This window comes from Canis lupus, chromosome 23, assembly GCF_003254725.2.
Source record: "Canis lupus dingo isolate Sandy chromosome 23, ASM325472v2, whole genome shotgun sequence".
Classification (NCBI taxonomy): Eukaryota; Metazoa; Chordata; class Mammalia; order Carnivora; family Canidae; genus Canis; species Canis lupus.
The window spans coordinates 23,332,522-23,350,351 of record NC_064265.1 but is presented as its reverse complement, the minus strand read 5'-3'; the positions used below and the strand labels follow the sequence as shown (position 1 = coordinate 23,350,351).

Sequence of the window (17,830 nt, the reverse complement as noted above, 5' to 3'; positions counted from 1 at the left end):
AAATAACAGCATTTTTAAATAAATTTATTTTTTATTGTTGTTCAATTTGCCAACATATAGAATAACACCCAGTACTCATCCCGTCAAGTGCCAACCTCAGTGCCCGTCACCCAGTCACCCCCACCCCCCACCCACCTCCCCTTCCACCACCCCTAGTTCGTTTCCCAGAGTTAGGAGTCTTTCATGAATATATATATAACAGCATTTTTTAAGCCTAAAACTAACATGTAACCTTTCTAAGATGTTTTTCCTTTCAATAATACATATATCTGTCATTTTACATACAAAAGGCCTTAGTATATGTGTTCCTAGCTATCAGGGTTTATGACCTTATGAATACTAAGTTACTATTTAATGATCACTTATTATATGCCAAGCATTTAATGCACATAATCTCCTTTATTCCTATTCATAAATCTGAGGGTCTTATATCCCGGCCTATTTTACATAGGAAGACACTTACCTGCATAATAATCATTGTGAGAAACAATATACAGATCATGTCCTTCTTTTCCTTCTTTAACTACTTCTTCATAGGGTTTTGGTGGATTCACTACATCTCTAGCAGATAATTCTAAAAGAAGAATTAATGAAATCAGTTTTAAGATAATTTTCATCTTTTTATAACATATTTAAATTGACTAGAACAAATGACAAATGAGGTATGCCAATGACATAAACTACATGAGCACTCTGAGAGAACACAAATAAAGATTTAGCAATTTCACCACCTACCACCACCACCACCACTGTCCTGGGGACTCCCACTTGAACTGGCTCACTCCCAAGAATTCTGAAGAATATCAGAGCTCTGTATTGGTTAACTATTTAGGTTGTCCCAAGATGTATTCCAAGCCTGGTTAAATTTCTTATTCTGAGATGCTCAGGACAATTTTTCATTTTAGTTTGCTCCAGACTTCCCAAGATGTTCTAAGCAAATTTGAATCACAAATTAATTTCAGAAAACCTGATGCCCTATGAGGGTGGACTTGGTGACAGCTGTAGACTGAAGCATATACCCTAAGTCTGTTTTGATATGAATATCTATCTTCAAAGTAGCCAAAAGTGCCAGGGAAATCACTGCAATCAAGAAGAAATTCTTCCTACTGATCCCAAACCGAGAGCTAGAAGATGTTTGTTTAATGGCTGCTTTCCCATGATTGGTGGGCCCAGTTTTATATACAGTGAGTTATTTTGTTTTTATTATTTTATGTTGTGATTTTTAAATACAATGCTATTCAATAATTTCCTTCTTCTCTTTCAACCTGATGACATAGATTCAAATATTTTCTTTCTTTTGAACTTCTGCCAAGAATTGGGGTCTGTAAACAAATAGTTATTAAGAATACCAGAAAGAGGGTCAACTCAAAGTAATCCTTAAAGCAGTACTTTTTTTCTAATATATTAACTACTGTGCCTATGAGTAGACAAATACATGTTTTGGAACATTCTATTTTATATTTAAATGAAGTACACTTTGACACTATTTTCATATTAAATAGTCTAATCCTAGATAGCAGTTATGATATAATTACTATACTGCTATAATGCCGTATCTACATAAATATAATTTTAAAATCCTATAAAGTAAAAATATATTTAAATCTGCTCTAAAATACATTTTTCGAGACACCTGGGTGGCTCAGCAGTTGAGCACCTGCTTTTGGCCTAGGGCATGATCCTGGAGACCCAGGATTGAGTCCTACATCGGGCTCCCTTGCATGAAGCCTGCTTCTCTCCCTGCCTATGTCTCTGCCTCTCTCTCTGTGTGTGTGTCTCTCATGAATAAATAAATGGAATCTTTAAAAACAAATAAAATATATTTTTCAAGTTTCACATAACTAATTATAACTTTAGATCTGATATGACCAAGTTGTAGACTTTGCAGATTTTGCATCCCAAGAGAGAGCCATAACTTATCTCCAGAGTGGGTATTACTACATTAAGGAAAATAATCTAATAGCCCTTTTGGTGAAAAAAAAAAAAAAAAGTTTCCTGATGCAGAGTTTTAATGGGTGCAGAAAAAGAAAGAGAACCAAATTTCTTTGCAAGATAAAGAAAAATGGAATTTGAGGTCTCCTGTGGTAAGACCCCAGTAGAGACAGGGTAAGAGACATGAAAAAATGAAGAGGAGGGATCCCTGGGTGGCGCAGCGGTTTGGCGCCTGCCTTTGGCCCAGGGCGCAATCCTGGAGACCCGGGATCGAATCCCACATCGGGCTCCCGGTGCATGGAGCCTGCTTCTCCCTCTGCCTGTGTCTCTGCCTCTCTTTCTCTCTCTCTGTGACTATCATAAATAAATAAAAAATTAAAAAAATAATAAAACAGACAACTTAAAAAAAAAAAAAAGAAAAAATGAAGAGGAGATAAATGTGAACAGGTGTAAGGAAAAGTGCCCAGCAGCAAGGCAGGAGGCTGGGGCTTCAGAAGAAGCAATGGCTTGTGGCCAATTCCATTATAAGTTGCTGTTTGTTGAAAGATGCACTCCACTCCCTATCAAAATGTGAGTGAAGTTCTGATCTACACAGTCTGTATTTGGTAATATGCAGGTAGATATTGTGGGTCTGCACGGATGGAGTGCAGTACGTTTGGCAAAATGCTTTTGCCAAACTTATTTGTTCTGTGGTCTGTTTCATAAAGAGTTAAGAGTTATGAACACATCAGAAGCATTGGTGGTAATAACACATACAAATGCATGTCCACAGAGAAGGGATTGAAGGCTTTCTATTCACCTTTGACACTCTCTCTCTCTCCTGTCTTTATAACATCTCTACTATACTCATTGAATCTGCCATCAAAACTTGAATTTTTACTGTCTTGGTACAGAAACTCTATGGATTCTGGGTCTGAGAGTCATTTTCTTGCTATGATCCCATCTTTCATTCTGAATCATCATTTACACCACCACCAAATGCCATGTCAACAAGATATTTAATCCCATTTTCTAAGAACACATTTCTTTTTCTTTTTAGAAGACATTTCACCACCCAACTCCCCATCATTTTGCTTACTACCTCTGATGACTGCTGTCCCAAATGTCGTATTGAGGACATCCAGACCTTTAGGTAATCCTGGCGTTTGATCATGAGATTTCCCTAGTGGTGCTCGTTGATTACTAAAATATATTGATTCCTTTTTATCTTTAATTTTCTGTTGAAATGTCGTTACAGGCTGTGGGTTTATCAGTACCTTTGCCTAAAGAAATCATATAAAGCACAGATGAAACAACAACAAAATAAAAAAATCTGAAAACTGAAACTGATCTGAAAACTGAAACTGAGAATGTGATTGTGGAAAAAACATTTCATTATCCTTGCCTTTGCTCATCTTCAAATGAACTGTCAGCACTGGAGCTATGAAGTTGAAACATGCCTACACCAGAACCTTCACGGAGGCTCTAAGGTTTATAAGAAGAGCTCCATAGTTACTTGACACAGATTCTAGAAAAGTGGGAATGACAAGTACAAGAACCCCGCAATTGCTACAAGCTCTCTCCAGATGTACAGATCAGGTTTTTGGAATCTAGACTGCCCAATCAATACAGGTAACCTTCAGCCTGCTCCCTCAGAATCTATGCAAGCACTCTGCCCTGCCTCCAGGTGATACCACCCAGCCTTCATCCTCTCTGTTCTCTAACAAAGCCTGACAGCATTTCTCTTTACTCTGAGAAAATGGAGTGGAACTTGGCTTTTATTATCTGAGGTGAGACTAAGTAGTTTGTGGCTCAGACCACTAATTTCTCTACTGCTTCTTGGCTGTTGCTGCTTGGATTTTTTTTCACTACTCAAGAATAAAAGTGGGAAGGAAATTGGAACTGACGATTTCATTAATACCTCATTTGTGCATTTTCACCTTAGTAAGTTAACAATGTACAGGGGCAAAAGGAAGAGTTGTTACCGGTATTGAAATTCTAGATCTTATTCCATGTGTCAAATAAGGAGCAATCTGAGGATCATTTGCTCTGCCATAAAATACTCTTTTGGCTCCAGCTGGTGGGTTTCTATAGTTGAAAAATTTTTTTGCCTCAGGTGGAGTAATTAGCTACAGTGAGACAAGAAAATAGAATTATTAAGTACAGTTTTTAAAATATTATCAGGATTAATCTACACCAATCGGTGAGCACCATTACATGAATGCAGTAAGTACATGGGGAACTACAGACCCAAATAATGAAACTCCCTAAAATGTGTTTTATAGAAATAAATGTCATATTTTAAAAGTTATATTTAGAAAACAACCAGGAAGTACCTAAGTTAAAAAGCTTACCATAAAAGCCTATTTTCTATAGAAATAAATGGTATCTCCAATAGTTTTTGTAGAGCTAGAAATTGTAAGCTTGGAGTGTTCACTTCCTTGGACAAAATCAATAGAAGGCCTCAAAATACAGTAAAGAATCAAAATTTACCACAATAAATTTATACAACTTTCTTAAGAAATGTCAAGAGTTGTCTATTTTATGTTCACAAAAATGCATATTGAAAATGCTCACCCTGGGAAGTTTTTCAGTCAAACAGGTTGCAACTCTGTATCCAATAGGAATAACTTTCCCTGCCTAAAGGGGGAAGAAACAACAACAAATAGTTGGTCATTGTCAGGAGAGTTGGAGCATTTTGAAGAATGGCATTTATTTCAAAGTTGACGTATGCTTCTAATAGTTACTTTCAACTATTTAATACAATTAGAAAAATAAGTGGGATCCCTTGGTGGCGCAGCGGTTTGGCGCCTGCCTTTGGCCCAGGGCGCGATCCTGGAGACCCGGGATCGAATCCCACATCGGGCTCCCGGTGCATGGAGCCTGCTTCTCCCTCTGCCTATGTCTCTGCCTCTCTCTCTCTCTCTGTGACTAATAAATAAAAAAAAAAAGAAAAATAAGTAAGAAATACAGCAAATCTAAAGTAATCCTGATTTATAATACAAACATTATATGCTAAATATATGCTAAGTATACCTTTTTCACAGTGCTAGCATTGTCAGTAATTGTATCCAGTTATGCTATCTCTGTGACATGCCGAGGGAGTCAACTTTCAGAAATAATGTTTTTTTTTGTTTTTTTTTTTTTGTTTTTTTTTTTGTTTTTTTTTTTAATTTATGATAGTCACACACAGAGAGAGAGGCAGAGACACAGGCAGAGGGAGAAGCAGGCTCCATGCACCGGGAGCCTGACGTGGGATTCGATCCCAGGTCTCCAGGATCACGCCCTGGGCCAAAGGGAGGCACTAAACTGCTGCGCCACCCAGGGATCCCAGAAATAATGTTTAATTATCAGTTGTACTACATCATCAGTAACGATGGAAGTATGGCTGCATTCAAGCTAAAGAGAAAGTGTTAAGTACTTCTGAGTGTGTGTGTGTGTGTGTGTGTGTGGTATGTTTACAAATGCGTGTATTTCCACCAACGCCCTAACTTTTCACATATGCAATCTGTCACTCCTTCAGTGAATGGTCCCAATGCACTTGCCTTCTTTCACTTAATTCTAACTTGGGTCTTATCTGTCCTTCCCTTGCCCAAGGCAAAGATTACAATTATTCCCAGTGATAAACTTTTTATCTATTCTTCCTCCTTTGTCATTTCAAGGCAGCTGATAACTATTTCTGCAAAACATAAGTTTCCTTAAAAAAAAAAAATCTTACACTGTTGGTAAGAATGCAAACTGGTGCAGCTACTGTAGAAAACAGTATGGAGGTTCTTCAGTGAGTTAAAAATAGGACTGCATTATAACCCAGTGATGAGAGATAATTGGATAAAAGGTAGGCAAGGACAAGGGGACCTCACCCTAAGAGAAAACTTCCCTTTAAAAGGATTTTACAAGGAGCCCTCCGCCCTTTCCCGTGTGATAAACAGAAGACAAAAAACTGATTGGATGACAGCCTCATGAAGGATTAATCAGATTAAAAGAGCCCACCAACACCCCATAAAAACCCCTAGACTTACAAACTCCAGTGCAACCCTCTCAGGTCCTCTCCCTTTTTGGGAACTTTGTACTATCACTCAATAAACTTTGCTTTGCTGCCCACCACTCTTTCTCTGGTCTGCCTCATCATTCTTTGAAACAGAGTAACCAAGAACCAAGAACATCATTCTTTGAAACAGAGTAACCAAGAACAGATTTTCACTGAAGAAGAAAATCCTTCAATATCAGCAGTTGCACTACTAGGTAATTATCCAAAGGATACAAACAAAACATACTGATTCAAAAGGGCACCTGCACCCCAATATTTATAGCAGCAATGTCCACAATAGCCAAACTATGGAAAGAGCCCTGATGTCTGTCCATTGACACATGAATGGATAAAGAAGATATAAACACACGAACACAATGGAATATTACTCAGCCATCAAAAGGAATGAAATCTTGCCATTTGCAATGACTTGGATGGAACTAGAGGGTTTTACACTAAGTGATATGAGACAGAGAAGGACAAATACAGTATGATTCCACTCATGTGAAATTTAAGAAACAAATGAACATAGGGGAAGGGAAGGAAAAATAAGATGAAACTTGAGAGAAGTTAGTAGGGGGGAAGGGATAATTGGGTGAGGGGCATCAAGGAAGGCATTTGATACAATGAGCACTAAGTGTTATACGCAACTGATGAATCATTAAATTCTACCCTTGAAACCAATAATACAGTATATGTTAATGAAATTGATTTTAAATAAAGAATTAAAGGGGCACCTAGGTGATTCAGGTGGTTAAGTGTCTGCCTTCAGCTCAGGTCATGATCCCAGGATCCTGGGATCAAGCCCTGCATTGGGCTCATTGTTCAGCAGGGAATCTGCTTGTCTCACCATCTACCTTGCCACTCCTTGTGTTCTTTCGCTCTCTCTGACAAATAAAAAAATAAAATCTTTTTTTTTTAAAAGAAATTTTTAAAATCTCTGAGAGACAGCTAAATAAAAAAATAAAAAATTGGGGATCTCTGGGTGGCTCAGGGGATCCCTGGGTGGCTCAGCTGTTTGGCGCCTGCCTTTGTTTGGCCCAGGGCATGATCCTGGGGTTCCAGGATCAAGTCCAGCATCAGGCTTCCCAGAGGGAGCCTGCTTCTCCCTCTGCCTGTGTCTCTGCCTCTCTCTGTGTCTCTCATGAATAAATAAATAAAATCTTTTTAAAAATAAAATGATATATATAAATAATTTTGAATAATATAAAAATGTTCATGACATAATGTGAATTATAATAAAGATGTAAATTTGCATCATACAAATAGACAGAATCCTATCTCTATACAAACATATAGACAAAAAGTTGCCAGTTGTGATTCTATTTGAGAGGTGAGATTACAAGTGACTTATTTTCTTCTTTGTACTATTCTCAATATTTTATAACTAAGTCTTGCTTTATAAAGCAAAAGAAAGCAATAAAAGGTTACCAAAAAGTCTATAAACAACATCAACTAGAATAAAAACATCAGCAAGAGCACTAGAAACTAAGAATGATAATCAAGTCTATCCAGACCCAAGACAGAATTGAGGAGCAGCTTTAATGGCCACTTTGAGTTCTACTTCCTGAACTCCTCTAAAAGGTAGCCTAGGGTGATCCTAATGACCTCCCTAACCTGAAAAGGAAAACAATGATCTTCCTGAAGACTTTCTGTTGCCTCAGCGGAGTATGATGATCTACCCCAAGAAATGTAAACAAACATTAAGTGTAACCGTAGCCCTCAACAAGCCATAAAACACACTCTCTAGTACTATAAACTCCTAGCAGGGACCCCATCTTGCACCACCAGGGATGGGTAGAACTTAGCAGTATATCCCAAACTTTAGTCCCACGAACACTTATAGTTAATGCATTTTTTTTTTAATTCTGCTGGTGGGGCACCTGGGCGGCTCAGTTGGTTAAGCAACTGCATTTGACTTGGGTCATGATCCCGGGTCCTGGGACTGAGCCCCACATTAGGCTCCCTGCTGAGCAGGGAGTCTGCCTCTCCCTCTGTCTCTCCCCCAGCCCATGCTCTCTCTAGGTCTCTCTTCCTGTCTCTCAAATAAAGAATAAAACCTTTAAAAATAATAATAATAAAATAAATTCTGCTGACAAAAACTTGGTAAATGTAGATAGATCTTGAATATACTAATGTACATTTTAAATCTCAAAGGGAAGTGAGTGATTTCCCATTAATCTGATCTTGGAGGTTTTATTTATTTTTGACACTGAACTAATCTTGCATGAAAACCCATATAGGAAACCAGCTCGAGTTTCATTTCTGTGTTCCTACTACTAACCTCATTTATCAAAATAAAAGTAAAAAAAAAAAAAAAAAAAAAAAAAAGTCATGTTTTCCAAGGTTGGCAATCAAAGAAAAGTCTCCATATAGGTAAGACAATGGGTTATCTTTTATAACATATATCTTGTCCTCTTTCTCTTAAAGATTTCTTTCCAATTATCTCTCAACCACAGATTGGTTTTAAAACAGGTGCTGCCCTCTTAATTCTTGGGTTCAAACTTACATTAGTTCCCCACAACATGACTAAGGCCAGCCTGGAATAAACACTTTAAGAATTCCTAGTAGATTTTTCTGAGGAAAGTGGAAAAGAAGACAAAGTCTCAAACCTGGAAAGAAAAATGAAAATAATCTATTTTGCAAGATATATTTATCTACATCTTTGTGGTTTCTGCAGCAAAGACTCCCCCTACCTGATTTACCACTCACCTTCACATAGTATTATTTTAGCACCTATCACCCAGAAGAACAAGCCATGTACCCCTAAGTTCAACATTTATACATGATACAGATGCAGCAAGGACGCCATTTTATCTGGTTCAAAAGTGTTAGAAGAATGAACACCTGTTATTTTCTTTTTTTTTTTTTTTTTTTACAAAATTAACTTTTGTCTAAGTAATACACGTTCTTTGTTCAAAAATCAAATTGTCGTAAGAAAAAAACAGCATTTCTCTGCCCCATTTGTACCCAGTCCTATTTTCTGGAGCCACCTGTCTTCTAAAGTTTAAGTCATTTCTTCTGATATTTATCTTCACATTCTTAACCCTTATACTGTTATATATTGATTAGTTTTAGACAATACTGGTACCCTTTCATGGTAGGGAAGGTTGTAGCTTTCTTACACCATCATGACTTCCCCTCTCTCATCCTCTCAATATGGTTACATCATACTTTTTGAAAAGCCAATGGTGTGTATATTATCATAATTGGTCACTGTTGAACCAAGTAGGTATTATATTATATATATCATGTTATATTATTTTTTCCTAATCATTGCCATTGCAATGATTTTTTGTTGTTTGTTTTTTAATGTGCCTATTTCTAAATCCTTCCAAGTGCTCCAACTGATCTGTCAAATTTCTAGGATGTTTTTGTTTTCTTTGTTGTTGTTTTGTCGTTTTTTGTTTTTTTTTTAAATAAACTCTCTCCTATAACTCTTCTTCCTCCTGCTTTATTTATTCATTTTTTTAAATTTATGATAAATTAAAACAGAGAGAGAGAGAGAGAGAGAGAGAGGCAGAGGGAGAAGCAGGCTCCATGCACCGGGAGCCCGATGTGGGATTCAATCCCGGGTCTCCAGGATTGCGCCCTGGGCCAAAGGCAGGAGCCAAACCGCTGCGCCACCCAGGGATCCCTTCCTCCTGCTTTAATCTCATCTGGTTGCTCTTAGGTCTGGTGCAGAGTTCTTGTCCTGGATATTTTTCCTTTGCCATTCTTCAGACTTAGATTACCCATTCCATAAATCCCATCTATGCCACCTTTTGGATTTATACTCCTATTTCACCAAGTAAATTCTTTAGTCATTTCCTAAGAAAGAAGACATATCTCATCTGGTTGCCCTTAGGTCTGGTGCAGAGCTCTTGTCCTGGATATTTTTCCTTTGCCATTCTTCAGACTTAGATTACCCATTCCATAAATCCCATCTATGCCACCTTTTGGATTTATACTCCCATTTCACCAAGTAAATTCTTTAGTCATTTCCTAAGAAAGAAGACATAAAAAGTCAACTTTTGATACCTTGCATCTCTTAAAAAACAACAACAAAAACAGGCTCAAAATGGAACCACTTGTGCTAAGCCCCATGTTAATGGACTAAGACTTGATCCATAACCTAATTGTAGTCTCAGCCTTTCCCAGGAGTGGAATTTTAAATCAATCAGTCTGGAATTTCCTGATCAACACTAGTGAGTCGTCTGCTCAATAGACTGCATCCTTTCCCAAAGAAAGGTGGCCTTGTCTGAAATAATCCTTTCTTTTTAATAATGACTTCATTGTCCCCACCCCCTTCTGCTTATAAAAGCCTTCCATTTTGTACAGCTCCTCAAAGCTCTTTTCCACTCACTAAAGGGAATGCTGCCTGATTCACGGATTATTGAAAAAAAAATCTCATTTAGATCTTCAAGTTTACTCAGTTGATTTTTTCTTTTTTTAACAGATTCATTTTTTGGTTAATAGTCTGGCTAGGTATAAAATACAAGGTAGCAAATAATTTTCTCTCAATTTTGAAGGCATTATGCCAATGTCTAAGAGGTGGTCTTGGGCACCTTGTTGGTTTAGTAGAGTATGTAACTCATGGTCTTGGGGTTGTGAGTTCAAGTCCCATGGTGAGTGAAGAGATTACTTTAAAAGTGGTGTTGCTGTTTAGAATTCTAATGCAGCTCTGTTTTTTGTTCCATCGTATGTGGCTTTTTTCCCCTATGGAAGTATTTAGAATCATCTCTATATCCCTAGTTTTCAGAAATTTTGCAACAATGATCCATGATATGGGTCTTTTTTCCTTCATTTGGAATTAACTCCTTGCAATCTTGACTTGTACCCTAAATTCAAAGGTTTGCTGTATGTCTTTGATAATTTTCTCCACTTTATCCTCTCTTTCTGCACCATTAGTCAAGTGAATCTGAATATTTTAATCTTTGTTTTAATGTCTGGGAAATCTATTTGATGAAGACTTCCTGATTTCGTTGAATTTTTATTTAGACTGATTTCATTCTCAGAAGTTATTTTCTGTTCTTTTAGAAGTTGCAAACTTGTTTTATGGATTAAACATCTTTTATCTCTCAGGCAATCATTTTTTATTTACATTTTCCTGTTCCCTCTGTGTTTGTATGTTTCTTTTTAATTTGTTTTGGCTTTCACTTTTTTTTTTTTAAGATTTTATTTATTTATTCATGAGAGACACAGAGAGAGAGAGAGAGAGAGAGGCAGAGACAAAGGCAGAGGGAGAAGCAGGGAGCCCAATGTGGAACTCAATCCTGGAACTCCAGGATCAGGCTCTGAGCAGAAGGCAGACACCCAACCACTGAGCCACCCAGGTGTTCCATGGCCTTCACTTTCAAGCTGGAGTCTGATCATTATGTTAAAAAGGCACTAAAAAGATGATTAGTAGCTCTGTGTGTTTGCAGGACTCGTTGACTTGGTTTTCCAAAAAGAAACCTTTATTTTTTCCTATGAAGTGATCAGATGATGAGGCAGTTTTTATTTTGGTGGGATTCCCAGTATCATTTTCTTTCCTCTAGACTATTCAGAATTTCCAGAGAATAGTAATCATGGAAATAAGAGTTGACAATTATAAAGCACTTAGCAATGTGCTGGACACTGTTCTAAGTGTTTTATATGTATTAATTTATTTAGTACTCAATGACTTCCACAAAGTAGGTGCTTTTAACACCACCTCTATTATGAGCAAAATGAGGCAGAGAGGTTGAGTGGCAGAATTACACTGCTTAATAAACTGGCAGAGCCCTGACCCCAGGTAGGCTGCTTTTCAAATCTCTGCTCTTACTCATGATCCTCCACTGCATCTCTATGCACGGCCTACAGGAGAGAGGGCTGGCTTTCACCCTCACTGCTGGCCCTTCAGAGGGCCACTGGGAGAGGAAACTAGGCAAATTACATTACAGAAAGTACATTTTACTTATGTATGTCTCGTTTTCAGCATGGACCTACGTCCCTGCCTTATGTTGGCCTTTTATTGACTATAAAAACTGCTTTGGGAAAAATAAATCCACAGATTTGGTGGAAAGGAGTAGGAGCTAGTGCAGAGAGGTAGGGAGTCAGGGTAGCATAGGATAGAGAAGTGGAACTAGAATCCAACTGTGCTGAATATGAACTTAAACTGATCTTTTGATTTTCAGATCCAAGTTTTACTACCCTTTTTTCCAAGGGTTGAGCTTTTCAGGGATTATTCCAGGAAAACCAGATCATATCTGATGGAAAAAACCACCTGATTTCCCTCAATTTCCTTTTCTCCTGTGTTGCAAAGTCAGTTGCTATATCTCCATTTCCTGTTTTCTAAAGTTTATTGAAATTTCTTAACTGTTCTCTCTTCTCTATTTTACTTTTCCTTATGGTCTATTATCTTAAAAAAAACTATTATAGGCATCAAAAATCAGAAATTCAGCTTTGATATTAGCATCTAAGTACAAAATTCAAATATCACCAATTGCCGCAATATTGTCCTTTATAACAAAAGGAACAAACCCAAAATCACAGTGTCATTGGTCCCTCTGAACAGCAGATAACATGCTTAGACACATAAGAGATTTATTAGGGAAAACACCTGAGAAAAATAAGTGGGGGGAGTGGGACAGCTCAGGGTGAGATGGAGAATAGTGAGTAGGGAGAACTTTCAAGCCGTAACACTTCTAAAAAGAGAGAGAGAAGGAAATATTAAGAAGGAAGAGCTTGAAGGGTGCGTGGGTGGCTCAGATGGTTGAGCAAAGGACTCTTGATTTTAGCTCAGGTCATGGTCTCTGGGTCATAGGATTAAGTCCCAAGTCTGGCTCAGCAGAGTCAGCTTGGGATTCTCTCTCTGCCTCTGCCACTCCTCCAGCTCACACCCTCGTATGCGTGCACTCTCTCTCTCAAATAAATAAAATTAGAAAGAAAGAAAAAGAAAGAAAGAGAAAGAAGAAAGAAAGAGAAAGAAAGAAAGAGAGAGAGAGAGAGAAAGAAAGAAAGAAGAAAGAAAGAGAAAGAAGAAAGAAAGAAGAAAGAAGAAGAAAGAAAGAAAGAAAGAAAAAGAAGAAAGAAAAGAAAGAAAGAAAGAAGAAAGAAAGAAAGAAAGAAAGAAAGAAAGAAAGAAAGAAAGAAAGAAAGAAAGAAAGAAAGAAAGAAAGAAAGAAAGAAAGAAAGAAAAGTTGAGTTTCAGACTAACTTAAAGTGCTGAGAAAATTTTGGCCAGGCGAATGAGTGGTCTCTGAGACTTAGTTTCCCATTAAAGAAATCCCACTGGGTAAAAAGAGTCCAATCCTAGGAACCCTGCCATGTTCAATCACTGGGAGCATGGATGCTGCAACAGCTTCATGGGGGCAGCAGGAAGAGGCAGTCAGTTCGCTATGCTCCCCACAGCAGGTACTCTTGAAGGGACATATGAACCAGGCACCTCCAGAACCACCACTCATGCAGAGCATTTAGTTGTTCTGTCTCTTTGGTCCTGTCAGTTAGGAACAGTTCCTGATACTTCCTGGTCTTTCATGACCCTGCCATTTTCTGAGGACATGCCAGTTATTTTATAAAATGTCCCTCAGTTTAGGTTTGATTACTGTTTTCTTATGATTAAAGTCATACATTTTTGTTAGGGGTATCACAGAAACAGTGCTGTGTTCTGTCAGGGAGGACACATTGTTAATCTGTCCTATTACTGATAGTGTTAGATTTAGTCATTAAATGAAGGTATTATCTGCTAGGTTTCTCTTCTGTAAAGTTATTTTTCCTTTGTAATTAATAATTATTCTATGTAAATATCCAGTTCCTCACCAAACTTTCACCTACTGTTTAATATCCATTGGTGATTCATGCCTAAATCATCATTACTCTGATGACTGCCAAATGGTGACTTTCCAATTCCATCATTCCATCTACATTTATTAATTGGCAATAGACTACAAGGAAGCTTTCCTTTCTTTCTATTTATTCAATCATTCATGTACTTACATCAGTCTAGGCTCATGGATGTCTATTTTACTCAATGGCAATTTTATTCAGTGTCCCAAATATAACAGTTTGGTTCACTAAGAGTTTTGTCAAGCTTATTTCTGTGCCCCTTTGATATATCTGCATTATTCTTTGAGAATTTTCTTACTTTTTGGCCCTTAAAGGTATTCCAAGTTCATATTATAGTGTACCAACCCTAGAGTCAGCCATTCTTCCAGAATCCTGATTTCTTTTAATACAGATTAATACTCAAAAATCAAGATCTCGTTTTTGGTGTGCTCACTGCTACTAAACATTGCTGCTAGGTTCTCTTAGAGGATACGGTTAGAAATGTATGTATGTATACACTCCCCCACATACTAGTATCTATATCAATTTTATAATATTCCATTTTATTAAATATGTAGATATGGGTTTGGACACGGTAATTGAGTTTCCAACAATTACCTCCAATTACAATCCAGTACAACAGGATTCCTTCTATCATTCTCCTTCCCTTTTTCATATTGGTAACTTTTATCTCTATCAATGAGAAACCTGGCTCCTATTGTCCTCAATATATTCACTTACCTTCTCAAGCCCTCTGGATGTAACCAAATTCCCAACAGCACTGACCACCTCCTCACTCAGCCACCCCCTTTCTCAGCTTCTAATCACATCAGTCTGGCCCCATTTGGCCACCTCCTCAGCCAGTCCCCACTATCACAGCTTTCAGTGACCATCTCATGTAATTGGTTCTCAAGATTCAAGTCAACTCAGAAAGGTTGGTAACAAGACACTTTTAACTACCAAAGACCCACTGACCCATAATCATCACACCACCTTCCTCTCTCCAAACTCAGTATGGGGTAGCATAATGGTCCCATCTCTCTCATTGGGCCTTGGTCAAGAACATCCTGTTTTGCCCATAGATATCCTTATTTCTGGACATCTTGGAAAAAAAGTTAGGAGTGATAACATCAATTGCTTTCTGTTCAGAAAGCCCTGAACTCAATATGCAAATTAAATCACCCACTTCTCAGAATTCTGCAGACATTGGTTCTTTGCAAATTCTGACAAAATGAATCTTTTCCCCAAAAAGCTATGAGGTACTCTTAGTGATTGGGGAAAAAAATAAGGCACCCTCATTACATGACATTTATTGTATTATAAAAACAGTTGTCTATTGGTCTCAGGTCTATAGACTCTAAGTTCTTTAAAAGTAGGCATTTTGTAGCCTGATGCCTAATATACAATCTAGTCATTGTAGACTCTATAATTTTTTTAACCTTTATTTGGACCTCTTCTTCCTTCCCCTTTGTGCCTCAGGGCTCAATATTATTTACTAATGCACTTTGTAAGATTTAGTTGGCTTGTCTAAGAACTCAATGTTTCTGCCATAGTTGGTGTACTAGTGGTGATTAAGGGACAGTCTCAGGATGTCTTGGAGAAATAACCACTATGGAGATTTTGATCTCTACCAGAGTTTTAAGAGCCAAAAGCCCTCTTGTGGGTTACACGGAGAGGACCTCTTTTTTACCAGAATCTTTGTAATTCTTGAAGGACAGTCTAAAAATCTCTCGCCAGCCACTATTTCTTGGAAACTTTTCCTGAATACAGGTCCTTATGCTATACATCAATAACTGTTTTACTTGAAGGACTAGAAGGCTTAAGGGTGCCTCATAAATCCATCAGAGCAGACCCTCACATACAGCTCAACACCAACTTTGGACAGCAACTTCAAGCAACAAAAGGATAAGTGCCCTTACATTGAGATATATCTGCTCTCCTTCCCTCAACACCAGAAAGGCCTCTGATTGAGATAAGCTCCCCAATTCCCTAACTACACCATAATGCAAAGCAATTGTCTTCAAGGGTTGATTTTAGCGGGCTCTTCACAATAGGAATTTCCAACTGAACACTCCTCATAGTCATGTGCTTGAAACTGGGTTTTGAACTCCCCTAAATGCACTTCCTTCCTTTTCTTTCCTTTTTAAAAGATTTTATTTATTCATGAAAGACACAGAGGAGAGAGAGAGAGAGGCAGAGACACAGGCAGAGGAAGAAGCAGGCTCCATGCAGGGAACCCGAAGTGGGACTTGATCCCCGGACTCCAGGATCACACCCTGGACCAAATGCAGGAGCTAAACTGCTGAGCCACCCAGGAATTCCCCTTCCTTCCTTTTCTGAGACTGTATGGACTCAGGAGCATCGAATATACCTTGGTGAGGATGTTGAGGGATCACCCATCCTTCCCCTTTCAGCTGTGTGAATTCTACCAAGCCTACCAAAAAATAGGTAACATACATAACAGAAAAACAGTTATAAGCATAAAGACAATTGGAAACAGGGAAGGCTTCCCAATTCCTTTTATATCAGCATTACTCTCATACCAAACTAAAAGAAATATGGCACAAGAAGGAAAACTACTGTTCAATCTTACATGGGATCATAGATGCAAAAATGCTAGTAAAATACTAGCAAATCAAATCCCAGAATATGTCATAATAATAGTATATCAAAACCATGTAGGGCTTAGCTCAAAAATATGATTTTTGAAAATTAACAATTCTAATTTGGAAAATATGTATTTCAGCAAATGTGAGGGAAAGCCTTTTAAGTTTCAAACTCTATTCCTAATTTTTTTAAAAGATTTTATTTATTTATTCATGAGAGACATACACACACACAGAGGCAGAGACATAGGCAGGGGAGAAGCAGGCTCCATGCAGGGAGACCCATGTGGGACTCGATCCTGGGACTTCAGGATCATGCCCTGAGCTGAAGACAGACGCTTAATTGCTGAGCCACCCAGGCATCCCTATTCCTAATTTTTAAACATTTTTAGCAAACTGAGAATGAAGACTGGCAACCTTAATTTGATATATCAGAAATCTCCGGCAAAAATACTTGATAGTGAAACATAAGAATCATTCGCATTAAAATTTGAAAAGAGACTTTACTTTCAACATTGTATTATTGATCATAAGCAATATAATGAGATGGGAAATAGAGATAGGAGATATATAAGCTGAAGAAGGAAAGACAAAGTATCAATATGGTTGCCTACCTAGAAAATACAAATAATTGTTAGCTAGGATACAATGGAAAGTTACCCAAATAAGAGGCCTGGAAACTATGAGCAGAAGGGAGAAGGGGAAGAAACAAAAGGAGGGAAGAAATGTGTTTTGTTTTGCAGAACCAATAGTTCCAGCCAAGGAGATGCCCAGCTAGGTGTTTCACCTGATACCACCTTGCTAGGTGTGTTTTGCCTGGTAACCCCTTACTTGAGTCCGTTTGAGTTGAATTGGAGCTGAGGACCTGCAAAGAACCCCCCCTGAATTGTCCTGTAGATACCTATGATTCATTATAATACTAAGTTCTCCTCCTATAAGCAGAGTCTTCTGTCATTTTTTTAACATACAATGTATGCACTAACATGTTAACACACTAGGCATGTACAATTAAACCAAAAGTGCATATGCAAGCTCCCTGCCCCCGCCCCCAATACACGGAATAAAAGTTTCCTATACTAACCTAATAGGGAGATGATGCTTTGAGAGATATTTCCTTGTCTTGTAACAATTAAAAATTCTTTGCTTTCAACATTTCCTTGGGTTGCTCAATATGAAGCACCCCAAGCAGCAAACCCCTTGAGTTCACTTACATAATGATAAGCAATTAAACCTAATAGGAGTCGACCAAGATGAACAGATATAAGAATAAGAACAATGGAAACAAACATATGGAACAATCTTCAATCCTTAATTTGATATATCAGAAATAAATGTGAATGTCAATCTCCAATAAATGTGAATTAAAACAATGCCTTACAAATCATCATTAATTTTTAAAATTTAGTGGTACAATCTTTTAGGAAGGGATTTGGCAACAGTAACTAGAGAAAGATGCATCCTTTGGCTTCTGCTGAAACTCTATCCTAAGGAAATATTCCAAGACATATAAAAAGATGCA

The 17,830-nt window shown here is 37.8% G+C and overlaps 1 protein-coding gene and 1 long non-coding RNA gene across 10 annotated transcripts in view; one reads left to right on the top strand and one right to left on the bottom strand.

The window, feature by feature from the left end:
- The window catches only part of LOC125753444 (uncharacterized), a 47,223-nt gene extending 43,239 nt beyond the window's left edge, over positions 1 to 3,984 (top strand). For 4 of the 6 annotated variants that reach the window (XR_007405315.1, XR_007405320.1, XR_007405316.1 and 1 more), the window contains 2 exons: positions 2,972 to 3,064; positions 3,170 to 3,984. This is a non-coding gene — a long non-coding RNA (uncharacterized LOC125753444). Of the gene's footprint in view, positions 1 to 962; positions 1,185 to 2,971; positions 3,065 to 3,169 lie in introns of all 6 variants that reach the window. The other 2 variants (XR_007405317.1, XR_007405318.1) reach the window with 2 other exon arrangements.
- Positions 1 to 17,830, bottom strand: part of EFHB (EF-hand domain family member B) — a 47,214-nt gene that overhangs the window by 24,612 nt on the left and 4,772 nt on the right. For all 4 annotated transcript variants that reach the window (XM_025448828.3, XM_025448827.3, XM_025448826.3 and 1 more), the window contains exons 2-5: positions 4,489 to 4,551; positions 3,897 to 4,040; positions 3,014 to 3,194; positions 464 to 574 (exon numbers count right to left, since the gene is read on the bottom strand). In XM_025448828.3, coding sequence (XP_025304613.3) covers positions 464 to 574; positions 3,014 to 3,194; positions 3,897 to 4,040; positions 4,489 to 4,551 — 499 coding nt within the window. The remainder of the gene's footprint in view (positions 1 to 463; positions 575 to 3,013; positions 3,195 to 3,896; positions 4,041 to 4,488; positions 4,552 to 17,830) is intronic.